At 38.0% G+C, this 16,795-nt stretch overlaps 1 protein-coding gene across 1 annotated transcript in view; it reads left to right on the top strand.

The window, feature by feature from the left end:
* Nucleotides 1-16,795, top strand: part of EML4 (EMAP like 4) — a gene marked incomplete at both ends in the record, with an annotated part of 89,813 nt that overhangs the window by 12,869 nt on the left and 60,149 nt on the right. The window contains one exon of the mRNA XM_084262526.1: nt 7,651-7,833. Coding sequence (XP_084118652.1) covers nt 7,651-7,833 — 183 coding nt within the window. The remainder of the gene's footprint in view (nt 1-7,650; nt 7,834-16,795) is intronic.

Here is a 16,795-nt window from a genome sequence, read left to right as displayed (position 1 = left end):
TCCAGGCACTGAAATTTTTAGCCTATGTAGTTCTATGCTTGCCAAAGTTATTAATTTGTAACTTTTAAATTAGCATTTTGAAACGTTATAAACGTTAATAATGCAAACACTTCTGGCACAATATGAAATGCTTCTGACAGAGGAGTACTGGTACTCATGTGCTAGCGTTAATGTAAATGCCCGTGTAATTTAGAGCAGTTTCTTGCAGCTGTCTCTCTGGTTGCTGTGTGAACTTCCAAGTGTAGGTGTTAGATAACAGGAAAAGATACTCTGCCCCTTTCTTTCTCCCGCTGTCACATGAAAATAGGGTGGCATCAGATATTAAAATGAGGCTGGGGTGACTGGGATTGCTGCTGAACGAGTTATGTGAGGTATCCCAGGCTGCTGCTCGTAGCCTCTGTGGATTCGGTCTATGGTGTGTTAAGGTTGCTCATCTCTTTAGCAGTAGTATGATGTCTTGCTGGTTGAAGGCTAAGTTTTTCAGAGTCCTGAGCTTCAGAACAGTATCAGGAGCATCAAGAGCTAAGCAATGCTAGGGGAAGAAAAATACTTAGAAACCAGAAGACTTTTTAAGTAGTGGGTGGTGAAATTCCCATGAATGGTATTAATGTTGAGATGCTTCTTAATGGTGGTGGAGCTGATACAGGGAGTGAGAGTGTGGAGTTGGGAAAGGGTATATATGAGAGTACCAGCATAATTACCTGCCTCTTCCATGTAATAACAATGTCAAATATGGGAAGTGTGTGTAAGTGTTGGCATTGTTTTGTCTTCACTATGTATCAAAACTAGTATCTGCAAGTATAAAGTCTGATTGGTTTCTTTTTGAAACTTGTGTGCCAAATAAATAATAGGGTTACTGGAAACTTAGGCAAGTGGAACACTTGTGTTGGTCACATACAGAATGGGTGGAGTTGTGCCCTGTGAATCTCACGCTGATGTATTTCTAGATTACCTGTGTTAATAATAATATGAGTGTTTACAGCAACAGATGCGCAGGCTTGTTGCAAAAATATTTTCTGTCGTAACTACTAGAACTTGTGGTTATCACAAAGTTATTTTTTCAGGGTGTTTTTGTATTTTAATCTTTCTCCTTCCCTTACTTTTCATTTAAAAAAAAAAAAAGAAAGCCTGTGTGCACAACTTTTTAGCATAAACAAATAGAGCTACTAATTATTAGGGATTAAGGGGTAGAACATTTTATGTGTCAGACCAACCCTTTAAAATGAGATTGCCTGAAAACAAGGGTGATGTTCTTTATAATGTAATGGTGTAGTAGTAGGGTCACAGACATGAACTAACTCGCATCAGATAAACCATAAAGCAGTTCACAAATAGCAGAGATTAGTAGCAACTATAGCATTGCAGAACATTCATGTGCTATCGTAAAATCATCTCATGGATCATCTACAGACAAAGCACCGAGGTTGTATAATGAAAGTATGTTGTGCCTAATTGAAAGCCTTCAGAAAGTTTTGTCCAGTGTAGTTATATATTTTTGTTGCTCTTAATTCTAGCATTGCATTAGATTTTAATTTAAATCTACAGTTTATGTCTGTCCCCCCATTTTGTTTTTTTAAACTGACTTTAAGTATGTATGATTATTTGTACAGGTAAATATAGATCTCTTCCAGAAGGGCCAGTTTACATTCATTGAAGTTATACATGAATTCCTAACAGCATAAATTAAAATTCCTAACAGCATAAATGATATTCCTTTCAGAGTTTTGACTGATGTTTTTAGACACTTTTAGTCTTGCATGAGGATTGATGGGAGGGTTTTTTGGGGGGGTTGGGCATTTTTTGGGGTGGTGGGAGTGTTTGTTATTCGATTGTTTGGGGGGGGGGGGGTTTATGGCCGAGATCTGTATTGATCACTCAATATGGTGGATTCCACTGCTGTATTTTAAAGCAAATAATAAGCAGTTCTTTTACATGGTTTATCAAGAATGTGGATGAGCCACTGAGATGATCACTTTCAATGTTTAAGACACTGTGCACTGGACATTGCACACTCATTTTATGGCCTGATTCAGCAGTAGGAAATGTGCAAAGAGACTTACTGCTTGCTGTGGACCTGTGTTCCAAATGTTTTGTGAAAGGCTGGTGGAGAATAATACTTTTTTGTTGTTATTTTTTTAATTAACTGGCTTAAGGGGACTAAAGTAAAACTGAACTGTGAAATGTTGGACAATCTCATGAGCTGTTCAAGAAAGAGTGTTGTCAACATGATGGTCCTCATGCAGCATCAGCTGTGAGCGAATGAGTAATGTGTGACAGCATGTGTTCTTCCTGAAAACCTGAAGAAATGTCTGTAGAAGGGAAAAATGTACACTTTAGCTCATGTTGGAAGTGCTGATATGCCATATGAGAGGGCTGTGAGTTGAGGACTGCTGACTGCAGTTGATGACTTATCTGCACCCACCTCAAAACATCTGCATTATCGTTCTACAAGCAAGTAAAGAAAGAAAGAGCTTAATACTTTTGTCTCCAGTAATAAGTGTGAGATCAAGCACTGCACTGTTCTTAACTGTGAATGGAAAAAGTGGGACATTATGGAAGGGGAATGAGAAAGTAGCAAAGGAAGTCAAAGGTACATAACTGAGAGCGTTAAAGGCCAGAGGACCCTTGCACTTGCAGGAAAAGAGAACTTGGGTAGAACTTCCCGCTCCATTTCCATGCCACCAGGTCTACCTTCTGGGGGCACATTAGAAAATATCATGGGGGGGGGGAACTTTTTTAATCTTCAACATTGATGTTGTATGTTTTAATTTCCTTAATCATATTCCTTCAATGACTCATGTCCTTTACAAAAGAGATAATTTGTGTGTGTGCTATCATTGGGAGGTGAAGGAGAAGTGTGGAATCATAATTTTACTTTTTTTTTTTTTTTTTTTTAGAGAATTATGTATTAGAGATATGGAACAGAATTCCTCATCTTTGCACCTCTTATTAAAGTGGTCTTAAGACAAGTAAGCTGCAGAAAACTGCGGAGAATTTTATTTCACTTAACTTGGTAGGAAAAACAAATTTGTCAGTTATCTCTCTCTGGAAATATAAACCTGATTCAGAGTTAAATTATTCACTGCTCTTCCAAATAAAAATTACAAGTTGTGCAAATATATAGCTACCTTTCTGCGTGCACAGACACATCATAGTCCTAGTGAAAAAGTGATCTTCTGGACCAGTTATCTCCTGAAGTTGTCATACAGATCTTTATACTGGTCCAAGTAGTTTCTGTAGCTTTTCTGTAATAAAAGACTCATACCACTCTGGGGAAAATGCAGAAAACTGTGTGGGTGCCTTGGCAGACAAGGACTTAAAAATATCTGTGGTTTGTGTGGCTTTATTGGATAAAATGTAGGATTTTCCACCCTGTGGTTTAAATTTCCATGTGCTGGAGTTTGTAGCGTTTGTTTTTCTGAAATGTTGCTTATGTCTGAATTCAAACCCTCATGTTTAGCCGGGGCTGGCAGGAATTGACTCAGAAGTGATAATGGATGCTCTGGAGTTGTTGAGGGGCCCCAGATTAGACAGTTCAGTAGTAAGATTTTTTTTTCTTTTCTTTTTTCAAACACAGTCAGTTCAAATTTCTCCTGGGCAGTGAGTGATGAAAGGTGATACTTTCCAAATGCTGTTATCCTCACGTGCCTGGTTGGTGACATGTGAGGAAAGGAGCGATACGTGGGTTGGGAGGCTTGTTACGTACCATCCATCACTAGGTACTGGATACCCCTTCCAAAGTTCCTGGCCAATGTCTAAGGGGTGGTTGAAGCTACTGGGAGTGGCTTGATGCATGTAACTCTGGGATATCACGTGCAGCATAATGTTTAATACTGTTGATTAGCTGTGAAAAATGAACCTTAAGTTTTAGGATCATCCAGATATCTTATGAGTACTGAGTACAAGCATTCCATGTACATGCCTGCTTCCTCCAGAAGTGCAGAGAAGTGATGCTGCTTTAATGGCTAAAATTAAAATTCAAACTAGTGAACTATGATAACAAGATCTCTTACTTTGAAAGTTACATTGCTCTTACGTTTAGACCTAGCATGTTTTTGCTGTCATTTGAGTCTAATCTTAAACCACTTTTCAAGACTGAAGGACCTTGGATCCGCATCTGTGTGCATGTCTTCTCACTGCTTCTAGTGGGCACTGCAATTGGTGCTTTTTTTTTTTTGCAGTGGATCACAGGTCATGGATAGTTTGAGAAATGTGACCAACACATCCAAAATGGTGCTACTTTTGTTACACTGAAAACAAACCGGGCAACAAAAAAAGATCTTCAAATGAATGAAGTGAATAAGTGAATGAACCAGTAATCAATTGCACTTATAAATTTCTGCTATATTTGGTAATCAAGTGTCTCAATAAATAAATAAATATTGCTCTGGTTAGTAAATTAAGAGTGGCTCGTGGAAGGCCTAGATGGATGTGAATGAGACATTGGAAAGGCCAGATGTTTAGGAGTGGGAGAAAAGGAAGGGAGCAGATGGACTGATCATGACTGACTTTACCCTTGCGTAAGAGCTCTTTCCCTTCTGAAGGAGATGGTCATGGCCTCAAAGGAGGATTTGTTTGTTTGTTTGTTTGGGGTTTTTTTGTTTAAACTTCGTGGTTCTTTAGAATGTATTTTTAACAAAAAAAGAAATCTAGAAGGCATTTTGAAAACTTCTATAAAAAAAAAAGTTTAGTTTTGCATTGTGCAGATTTGTCAAAATGATGTCAAGGTTTGCAGTTGTATGTACTTGCAAGACATCTTCTTTTAAGCTAATCCCTAGTTGACTTACTTTTCAAAACACTGCCAAAAAGGGCATGTTGGAGTTCAGTTGAATATTTGCTGTCATGGGTGAGGTATTTGGTTTGAGAATCAGTCATTTTAATTCATTAACAGTTGCCAGCGTAGTATATGATTGTCACTACTTGAAACAGATGCTGCTTCTGTAGACCAATAAAAAAATAATAAAAAGGCTTCCCAGTGTGCTACTGTGTTCTCTGATCAACTAAACATTCTTGATTTCCTAGTGATCTTCTTGCTGTCCAACTTCTTTCAGTCACTCTCACATGCCCTCTCAGCAATGCAAAGCAACCACTGGTGGTTTGAAACCTCCAACCTCCTTTTCTTCCACACAGCCCCATTGCTTTGCCTATTTTTGAATCGGCTACATAGCTTAATCTTCTTGGTTTCCTACTCATGCTTTGTTTATACAGCTATGACTTCTGAAAAGCTTTTGGTTTGAAGCTGGGTTTGAGGGTCCTCTGGCTTCTCCATAGGTACTAAACCTCAATAGCACAGGTCATAGAGCCAAATGGTGGCCAACATGTCTCCCATCTCATTTGATATGTTGAGGAGGTCAGAGGGTTGCAGCTCACCTTTACAGAGCAGAAAGACTTCTTCTCCTGTTCCCTTTTGAAGTTTTTAATTAGTGACATAACTGTGTCTTTGGGGGTTGCAGGAGCTATCTAATGTGTCCCTTTATTGGGGTGCTGGGAATCGACAGCAGAAGTTTAGGCAATGTTAGTAGTTGGTAGGGAAAAAAGGTGCCTGTGTCAGGCAGCCAGTGCTCTTATAGAGACTTGTATTTCTGCTCATCAGAGGCATCAACCAACAGTGGGGCCTTTCCTGGTTTGGTCATTATTATTTGTGCTCCACACAGGGCAAGATAGTAAAGTCTGGCTGCTAAAATGATTTTACATAGCTGCTTGCTCCTTTTATGAGTGTTTTATAGTAAGATCTGTGTATTTATACAGCCTGGGAATTTATCCATATTCTAGCTATTGTGTGCTTGTAGTAACTTCTGTTAGCACCTTAAAACAGATGGGGGTTTATGTTTTGGAAACTAGGGTGTTAATAAAAGAATCTTGCAGAATCCTTCCCAACCTGGGGTAACTGTCACTGGTATGGATCGGTAAAGTACAAGTGGGATATGCTGGGCTGTAAAGCTGTTAAAATAACTGCTGTGCATATAGGAGATGCAGTTAAAGGCTGGTGATGCTAAAGACATTGTGTTCAGAATTGGTCTGATCTGTTATTAATTCCCCTGCAATTCTTTTTATTTTTTAGCCTAAATAAATACAGTATTAACTGTGAAGTGATACACTCCTGCTTTTGGTGTAACCAAATAGTGAATTAATACGCACAACTGTCATCTTGTAGGAGTTGTATAATCCATGTAATCCTAACTGTTCCTTTCAGTTTAACAGTAATTGTGAATACATTTCACTATTAATACTAGTTTGTTTTACTAATTCCTTGTAGAAATTTTCTTAGCGTTACAAAAGTATTATTGTGAGTCTTAATTTTGGTTGGTTCGGTTCTTGCTCCGTCAGTAGTATCATGTTTTAATTTAATGGAAGTTGATGTTAAACTCCGTAATTTATTTCATATTTAATTCCTTGGAGGAGTTTGGCCCAGTGCTGCTTATATTTATGCATGTATTGCAAAGATGAAGGCTTTTTAAAGTGAAAAATAGAGACTTACAACTGTAGCTTGTATTACTAGTTTTTCCTTGGTATGTCTTCATAAGATTAGTGAACTGAAAGTTCAGATTGTAGGAAAACATCCAACTATTTACCCTTACATGTAAATTTGGTGATAGTATATATCTCGTAGGATATGGATTCATACTCTGTCAGCATATTGTACAGTCAAATTTTGTAAACTTGTATTATAGGTTCCTTCCTGAATTTTTAGTAAACCTAAATTGGGATGGAGAAGTAATTCAGTACCTTGTGATTGAGCAACATACTCTTTTTTACGGGTCTTTTTTACTGGTTGGCCTATGATTTATTGGAACAGCCAAATACAAAAATCTGTTATGTGTTATTTTGGCTTGGCAGAAGTAGCGCAAAGAACTGTCAAAGGCAAGGAGTATGCAGAAGCTGTAATTTCCTTTTTACCACTGAAGAATAGATTTGGCTGGATTATGCCTTCAATGCTAATCTATCTCTGTGTGGCCAAACGGAGTTTTGGAACCTCTTTGTAGCGTGTTTATTTTTTGTTCACTTCAGGCCAAATGTTATAATGTCATGTATTTTTTTGGCACATGCAGGGTGGTGATGTGAGAAAAGTTAAAAAGAAGGAATTAGAGTTAAGAACGCTGTTGTAGACCATTTAAATTGAGATTGCCATTGATGCAATTAGGTCACAGCTAACAATACTTGTATGTTCACCCATGGATTTATTTTTTCTTAAACTTTACATCTTGCTTTAAAATTAAGGATCATATTTAAAATTCTTCAACAATTCCAAAGGAATATGTTGTGAAACTTTATTGGAGTTTATACCCTTTTAGTTAATTCAGTTTGCTGTTTGAATAATCTTAATTTCAGTCTTCCTGTAACGGGTAAGCATGTCTTTCTTTCAATGCTATTTTAACAGAACGCACATTGCAACTTTTGCTTGTAATAAGGCCGTACTTAAGCCTTCTGTCTTAGGTAATGGTTGGTAACATTTCTGTCTTGAAGCATTAATTTGATACATTTAACATAATATCCATGCCTGCGTTGCCTGAACATGTTTGTTTGAACATCTTCAGTATTTCGAAATGGTGGGACAGACATAGTCATGCTGAACATGCTTCTTTCAAGTGGCGTTTAGTTTAGAGCAAACCAGTTAATTACTTCTTTCTACTCTGTTTTCCTCCTGTACAGATGACAGCATCTCAGCTGCGAGCACATCTGATGTCCAGGACCGTCTTTCAGCCCTGGAGCTGAGAGTACAGCAACAAGAAGATGAAATCACTGTGCTAAAAGCAGCGCTGGCTGACGTGCTAAGGCGTCTTGCTATCTCGGAAGACCATGTAGCTTCTGTGAGAAAATCAGCACCAAGTAAAGGTAAGCCCACATTTAGTAAATCCTTTCTCGAGTCGGAACACTATCATTGAGAATGTTCTCCACTGACCAATTTTTTCTTCACTGTTCTGTATCATTTGGAAAGACAGGTACATTTTTTGGCTGGGGTGGGGTGGGGGGGTTATGTACTTAACACCCCTGAAAATTACCTTACTACTTGTTAAAAGGTTCCTGTTCTAATTTAAAGTGTGAAATGTTTTCTAGCTGCAGTCTTTAACCTGCCATTGGGCGGTTCTGAGTCCCAGCTTTGTTTTCACTTAAAAGTTACTCAACTGAAGGGGCGTATTAGAGGCTACATTTCCTCCTGCTTTAAATTAAAAACCCAAGACACATTGCTGCCAAATAAGGATGCTTTTGTTCAACTACAGAGATAACTCACCACCAGTAGGTTTCTTTTAAGAAGTGGACATGTCACTCAGCAATATCTTTTTTGGCTAGTGGCTAGTAACCTCTACATTGCAACTCTGTAATAGCTAGGATTGTTTAAAAGTAAAGAAATTAGATGCTGTCTATACTAATTTTTACATACTTTATTTTTTTCCATAGACGTTTTTCTGGGTTTGGAGAACTATTTGAATAGAGTTGTTCAAATTTACTCCAACTTGCGTATTCAGAGAGAACTGTGGATGTGTGTGTATGTGATACATGTTAAGCTTCTGATTAAGTAAAAGGTTAGGTCGTATTTCAGATGATTCACAGATCTCATTCACCATAAATGCATGTATCCCCATCAGTCCCTGTATTTCAGCCTTGAGGTACAACCACTATCCCAACATCAATATAGTACTGACCCATCGTAGCCTTTTTATTGGGTGGCTGCATTGTACAGGCTGAAAACGCAAAAGCTGAAAATGCTGAAAGTTTGAATTATTTTAGATGTGGCAGAGAGATCAGATTCCTTAATTAAGTGCTTTTGCAGTCTCTCTGCCAGATGGAAGGAAGTGATGAGGCTTTAATTGGCTTGGGCTATGCTGAACCCTGCCATTCTCTCTTGCTTGTTAAATGGTAGATTTTTGTCAGTCCTGATTAAAAATGCAGCTTTTATCTACCTGATACGCATCTCCAGTCTCATCAAGATTGAGACTTCCTTCTCTAATTCTGTGTAAGAGAGCTCTAGCAAGTGGTTTGCCAAAGTCTTTGCTTTCTGCTGACCATTATGACAAAAAGAAAATGTCCAAGTGGAAAACTGTGGGCAAAACGTGTGCAATGTAGGACCTTATTCTAACTATCTAAATGCAGAGGAACTGAGATATGCACAAATGTGGCTATGGACCTTTGGCTTGGAGCTAATGCCCATCAAACTTCATGCACAGGGAGGGCAAACTTGCTGTGTCCTGCACAGTTTTTGGGGGCATCTCCTTACTAGGACTCTGAGTGTCTTGGGGCCATAGAGAGTTCTCCAGCTGAATCTGTTCAATGAAACAGAAATAAGTTATTTCTGGGGAGGGGTCAGAATATTGAGCTGTCTTCCACTTTGTTGTGTTACATCACCACTTAATGACAGCAGCCACTAACTGTGAAGAAAGAGATGGGCACAGTGTAGAGTTGTACTTATATGAGCTAATCCATTGAATGCAAATGAGTTGTGACTAATTGGCACTGTATTTAATTTCTGGTTTATGTGTCCCCATTGTGTTCAGTCACCTAATACCACCAGGCAACACTGTAACTTCAGTTTATCATTAAATCGGCTGTATATGGTATATATACCACAATGGTATAAAGATGTCACAAAAGGAAATGCTTGCATACAATCACTGGAATTTTGTACGAGTCTAAAATTGCTTGAGATTAATATTGATTTAAACAAATATCAATATTTTGACACATATTTAAAAACAAGTTTGTACATAGCTTTTTGCATCACCTTACGTTCTACTTTTGATTTCTGTATTTTAAGTTCATTCAATAAAGAACTCTTGAAATCTTTTAAGAAAGAGAAGTATTGTCTTCATGAATGAGTAGAATTGGCAGAAAATCTGAATTCTCATACAAAAATAATACTCAAGGAAGTCATTGTTAATTTGAAGTGTTTTATAGCTGCGTACAGGCTCTTACTAGCTCAGTCATGGTTGCTGCAAAGGTTGTTGTATTTCTCCATTCTTGTGATTCTGTCAAAGAGTCTGCATTACAGCAACTGCAGTTTCATGGCAAATATTATAGGTAGGCTTTATTTAAAAAAGGTAATAACGAGCAAAGAGAATAGATATGCATGTATTTCTGAACACATTGAGAGGGGTGTGTTTAATTTGAAGTATGGCAACACAGTAAGATACTTCTAAAATAAACTGATCTTAGAAGAATCATAGTACCGGAAAAATCTGTCTTGAAAATCTTTCCATCAAACAACAGAGTTTTAAAGTGAGCAAGAGGCAGTATCTAACCTCTTTTGAAGCACTTTCCTACTCACTGCTGGAACAGGCTTTCTAAAACCTCACCTTTTCCTTTTTTTTTCTGGTTGCCACCTTAGCAAGAGAGTTTTTTCATAGGTTTAAAGTAAGTGTTGTGAATGGACTGAGTCGTGCTAAAAGGGGTGAATCTCCATCACTTTTTCACTGATTTTTCTCATGCTGAAGGTGATAGCCCAGTTTAGAGCAAAAAGACATCTTTTCGTCTTTTTCTGTTAGTTTGTCTCCATTGCATTTCTGATGAGTTTATTCTCTTCTTATTTTTAGATTGACAGATCAAGTCAACCATAGCTGAAGCTAATTTTTTCCCTACATTTCTGTTGCACATTTGTTTTGAACTTAGTTCTCTCTTGAGTGAAAAAAAAATTGCATGGGCAGATTTTTTCTTTCTAACCCATGGGCTTAGCAGTAAGGAGGTTACTATGTGATTTTTGTGTGTCTAGCCCTCTCTCAAAAGTTAAGTGCTCTTCATACAAGGTTAGGTGACTTGCAAACTGTATGAAACAACCTAAAGGGTGAAGTGTTTTTAGCCACTTTAGTGTGTCTCAGGAAAGCATGAAGTGGACATGCTGTATGAGGGAAGTACCTCTATTAGGGACTGCAAAAGATGTGGCACTTAGTCTGTTTCTGCACAGTGAAAAGCAGACTGGGAGTGTTCACATGGGGCTTGTTTTCCTCCTTAGCATTTCTCAATGCAAAATCATTCTAAACAGAGAAAACCTTTTCAAAATAAAAAGGCTACAATAGTACTTCTCTGTCACTGTGCCCAGCTAAGAATAACAACAAAAAGGAGAAACTTCCAGGTCCAAAGATAGTGTTGAGGATTCTCAGAAATCTAAAAGGGCTTGGTTAGGGAACAGGTCCCCAGCAGCTACGGGGTTTGGGGGGATTGTAGCATGTGGGTGCATTTGTGTTTGGTGTTTTTTTTTCCTTTCTGTCTGTCTTCTTTTTTGTTAAGAAGAATTTCTGTGGTGGGAGGTCCTTTGCTTTTGGCAGCTCTGTGCTCTTGTTGCCACATGTCTCTGCTGTTGATGTATGATTGATGCTGTTAACGTTCACAAAAAGTTCCAAAAACAAAGATTACCTGGACACTGAAGAAAAGGAAAGCATAAAGCAGTCTCGTACTTGTGGCTGCCAGCAAGATAGATTGGCTCACAGCTGGTGCCTGGTAAACCTATTAAAGTCTTCCAGGGTGTCAAAATGTGTGTAACAGGAGAATTCATCCCCCAGGCTCAGGGTGTGGAGACCAGTTTGTGGCACACAATGGCACCAGTAAAGCATCTCAGACTAATCATATCACTGGGGCATGTACTCTTGCCAGAAAGAGTGGCTGTCTACCAGAAAGTACATCTGATACCTGCCTGTAAAGAAACAAAAGTGTTCATGTCCTTTTTTTGGACTTGGAAGAGATGAGGAAGCTTGTCACAGGTTTCACCTTTGGAGGAACATTTCCTATTGCTTGGACAAGATTTGATATCAAATAACTCATATGCAAATTCAGCTCACAAGGTGAAACTGAAGCACTGGATGGCAGTTTGCAGAGAGGTTCTGCCATGACAGTGCAGGCTGACAGACTGAGAGACACTTATTTTACTTAAAGCAGTGATCTGTGTGACCTGCAAAAGCAGCTAGGTACTGGAAATGAAGATATGTTTTTTTATTTATTATCTTTTTCCTTTGTGCAGTGCATTTTTATAACAGGAAGTCGGGGAGGTTTTTCCTTGCTTTCCTGGTCCCTTCTCTCATGTGAAATAGTGTCTCTTCCATAGGAAAAATCCAAAGTAGTGTCTTGTATGAAATTCCATCTTGTTGCACTAATGTAAGAATAGCACCTCAGATGTAATTTGTACCTTATCTCAACAATGGTTTAATTTCAGGAACATTAGGTCATTTTGGTTTTTATTAACAAGAGTTGACTTCAGGTGTTCACCAAGCTTCATTAGTGATGGCACAAGGTAAACTTGCATTTGTGCTTTTAGCCTTAACATACTCTAATGTGCAGAACTGTTCCAACAACTGGGTACATGTTTATGTTGTGTAGTCTGTTGTCTACTCAGTAAATGTTGAAGAAGCAGAAAACAGGAGAGTAGATAGGAAAATGCTTGTGGTATAAGTGGGATATAGGCTCTTATCCATGATGCTAAAACTAACCTGGCAAGCTTGTAAGTGTGTCGTTTTACTCATGGGAATAGTCCAATTGAAGTCTGCAGGCTGTATGCTCACATAACAAATAATGATACTCTTGAGGTCTTAATGGATTTTCCAGGTACTGGTTTTGGTGCCATCTGTTCTTTCTGCATTAAAATTACTTTTTTCTGCATTTCTTCCTCATTTTTTCCTTTCTTCTCCTCTGTCTCATTTAATATTTTCTTCTGTTTTACTTACTATTCTAGATGTTCTTTGTACATTTTCCTTTATTCAACAAATTTGTATCTGAAGGGCACTAATGGGGTCACTAACCAGCTAAATGAAGTTGAAGGAAATAGAAGGGAAGAAGAAGAAAGTTCAAGTTTTATTTTTTAACTGCTGTAACCTAATAATCTTGTTCACTGGAGAAGATACTCAGAACATTGCAGAGGAGTGTTTTTCAGTTGTGGTGATAAGTGTCATTCTTTTTTCCATACACTTCTTACAGTTCTGGGTGGTTTGTGTATTTGTGTGCTGGTTTTTAGAACAGCGTGGGCAAATCCTCCTGAGCGGTGCTCTGCTGTTCTCTATGATGCTTCTCAAAGTAAAACTGGCAATGTTGCAAGAGTTAAATGGTGCCACCAGCTTTTTCAATTAAAACCTGCCCGTTGTTTAAAACCCTTGAGCAGCTCTTTCATCATTTATTGTCAGAGTATATCAAATTGTTTCAGATTGCCATAGTTAAACTCTGTTTGGGTATAGATCGTGCGGTAGTTGGTTGAGAGAGTAGATTGTGCCTCTGGGAAAGTATAGCAATGTAGCAAGATGGGAGGGAGGGAGGAAAAGGGCTCTGTAGTTTGAAGAAGAAAGTGGCTGTCCCACGCCAGAGAAATCTTTGGTTTCCCTGAGTACTAAGTTTTAAAATGCCAGCCCAAAGAACAAAAAACATCAGAGCTAAGACATGGCTCCTTGAGACTCTTATAGAGCATCACACCTGACACTAGTTTATGTCTCTAGGAAGATCAGTTACAGTTAGAAATGTATGCATTGACAATTTCAGTCACTAGCAATAAATTTTTTCTAGGAAATCTTTAAATATTTAATTGTTCTTGATGGTGTAGTTAATTGATCTGCCTCTTGGGAGAGGAGGGGTTCGCTTGCATCTCAGGATGTTTATGCATTAGCTATCAATTCTCAGAGTTGCATATTATCACACATCTGTTCGGGTAGTTCTAATATGTTTAATTGCTAGTTAATTTGTGTAATTTGGCTTAAATAAAAGCAGAAAAAGCATCTAATTTTTTTTTTAAGCTAGATGTAAATGTTGTAAGAATAATAAAGCTTGTCAGAACTTCTTTTTTTCTTAAAATTTGGTTGTTAAACCAGATGAAGTATAAACCATAGGTAGCGAACTGAATTATTTTTTCCTCATTAGTGTTGGACGTTTTTTGAGACCTGTTATCTCGTCCTGACCTGTAACATTTATTCATCTATGAGAACAAGAACACTTATTTTTTCTGCTGAAGAAGTTCTAATCAGAACTTGACTCTCATTGTGTAAATGTGGAATTAAAATAAATCAAAGTGCTGAAGAAAATTTTCCTCTACCCTTCAGAATATAGTGCTCTTTTTGAAGGGAGCTTTAATGCTCCCAAGCTATTTCTTTGCCAGCATCTTCCATGATCTGAGGGACTTGACATCCTTTGTGATGCCTTTGATACAACTTCTTGTAACATCTTGAAGTAAACTGAGGATTTGCAATAATTTCAAGTACATTTTTAATGTCTGTATTTCAGGAAGGAAATGGCAGATAAAATCTGAAGTTCTGCTACACTTTAGAACTATTTCTGTCTGTTTTTCTGCGGCTCACCTGTGTGGGTTCTCTGGTGACTAATAGTGTGGTTAAACACACACATTAGTAAGAGTACTAAATTAGATTTCTGTCTTTCAAGCCATTAGTTTTATTTGTATAAAATCCCTAGGCATGTAATATATTTAAAATAGAGAAATATTTGTCAAGTTTTGCTGAGAATGAAGTATTCTAAAGTTCTGGAAAGACTTGGATATACTCTACCATAAAAAAAAAGCAAGCTTAAAGAAAAATAGTATAAGTAAATCCTTTTTTTCTCTTTTAAACTCATGAATTGTTGAGCTTTTTCTTTGAAATCCACTTGGAAGAAAGGCAGCTTGCCTGTCAGGATATCAGCAGATGCAAAGATATTTAGCAAATTGTTGTTCCAGTCAACATAAGTAACAACAACATAAAATATAATTTAACAAAGCTGTAACTTTTGGGTTTGGGATAAAGTGGCTTACTGCCTGATCCTCAGGTCTAGCAGCTTATATGCACGTTTGGAAAGAGAAGCTGTCATGTTATCGCAGGGGACACATTTTCAAAACTTACCACTGTCTCTTACAGCTTGGCTTCAGCTTTTGCTTAGTTTGCTAATCAAGGCTGATAAAGAGAGGGAAATAGATTCTTGGTTTATTGTGGTCTGTTTCTTCTAATCCTACTTATCTTTCATTCACACACTTGTATACTTGACAGATGTTAATGAAATGCTTCTTTTGAACTCCGCAGATACTATTCTATGAAAATTATCAGAACAGAGATGAATCCATTAGCCATAAAAGACATTTTTTACCACTTTGATCTCTGACAATTTGGCTTTAATCCTGGTCACCATACACTGGCTTTCATTTTAACATTCAGTGTATGTCTGGCTTTTGTTCCATGCTAACAGATAAAGCTGAGTGCTGCTCAGTCTGAAAAATTTCAGACTGTTTATGCTAGCAGGTGACATATGACGTGGTATTGGCAGAGATGTGTGGTTCGAGTGCTGGAAGAGCTCAATTGTTTTAGTCTATTGATCTGGAATTTGTGTTCTCCTGTGCCTCTTTGTTATATCCTGGCTCTTTGAAGCGTAGTTGCATGGCCAGTATGTGGGACTGTCTCTGTGGTGAAGAAGGTTATAGCATCATTCATTTTTTTTATGTCCTTTGACTGTTGAGATGCCTTGGTCAAAAGTCCTGAAGAGATCTATGCAGTTTTGAGACAGGTGTGTCAGCTTCCCTGGGTGTCTGACCCAGCTGGGAGGATCTTGATTGCGTGTCTCAGACCCCATGGGCAGCCAGGCTTCAGTGCTCTGCTGCCTGGGGTGTGCACAGGGCTTAAACTTGCCTTTCATGGATTAAAATTTAAATGCATTTCCTTGATATATTAATGCAGATGAATATTACCCTTTAAACATAGGTATTCTAAAGGTCACTTTTGAATATCTAGTTAAAATGACAAAGAGAGAGAGTTCAGGAGGGGCTTGTTTCTTAAGGCTGTTGTGTTTGGGTTTTTGTTTGTTTTGGGTTTTTCCCCTTGTTTTTGTTGTTTGTTACATTTTCTTGCACATCAAGTGTGTCATGCTCACTCTGATTGACTGAGATTTTGTTCTGATATGTAGGAAGGCCTGATATATTTTTGACACATGAAAAAATCTGTCAATGCCATTTTTCCTAGATCTTGATGTTTTTGTCTGTGCTAAATGTTTTAGTAACTTTTTTCAAGGAATGAATGATTCAAGAAATTAGGTGTGGGTTATGTGTAATCGTTGGTCATTTTATAAAACTTCAGAAATCATCACCTTCAAGATAATTTTGCATGCCACTTGTTGAAATTAGGAAGTACTCTGCAGACTTGCCATCAGCATCCACTTTACTTAAAAACAAATAACCCAGTAACTGCTGCATGGCTTCTTTTTTAGGAAATTATTGCATTCATCATCATGTGGAGCAGAGCATGCTTTTGTCATGAGTATGTACTGACCCACAGTTTTGTTTGTCATCAGTTTTGTCCTTGGACGTGACCAGGAGCTTAGGCTTTTGGTACTTAATAGAGGAATTCTTCTAGATACCATCAGCGAACAAAATAGCAATGTGCAGCTTGCTTGAGAAAACTGAGCAGTTTGTTCCCCAGCTTATTAAGTCCCTGTGCCCTGTCTGTAGTAGCTCTGTTCTTTACACTTTCTACTGAATGCATTCCCCACCGTCCTGAGAACTACTGCTATTATGTCTCTCAATGCACGTTTCTGGAAAGCCTTGGTGGTGCTGGTTGGAAAAGCATTGATCTATTACGATGAGCAGATGGAGATGTTAAGGTCATATGCAGTTCAAGAGTGAATCATAGGCCTTGATATTATGCATCTCCACAAAGAAGATGATTTACTTTGTCACTGAAAATAAAAGCAGCCAATTTATAGGCTTCTCATACTTGAAGTGCTTTTTAGGCTTACGCGCTTTTGGTCTTGCCTCTGAGTTACACAGGGGGGGAGGGAATTTCTAGAGATTTAGAGGTTTTGTACAGTATATTAACTTTTAAAATAAAATCTGTATTCCAAATGTGTATGTTGCAAATAACAC

The sequence above is a fragment of the Gallinula chloropus genome (assembly GCF_964237585.1).
Source record: "Gallinula chloropus genome assembly, chromosome: 3".
Lineage (NCBI taxonomy): Eukaryota > Metazoa > Chordata > Aves > Gruiformes > Rallidae > Gallinula > Gallinula chloropus.
The sequence above is the reverse complement of the archived record's forward strand: the minus strand, read 5'-3'. Positions and strand labels throughout refer to the sequence as shown.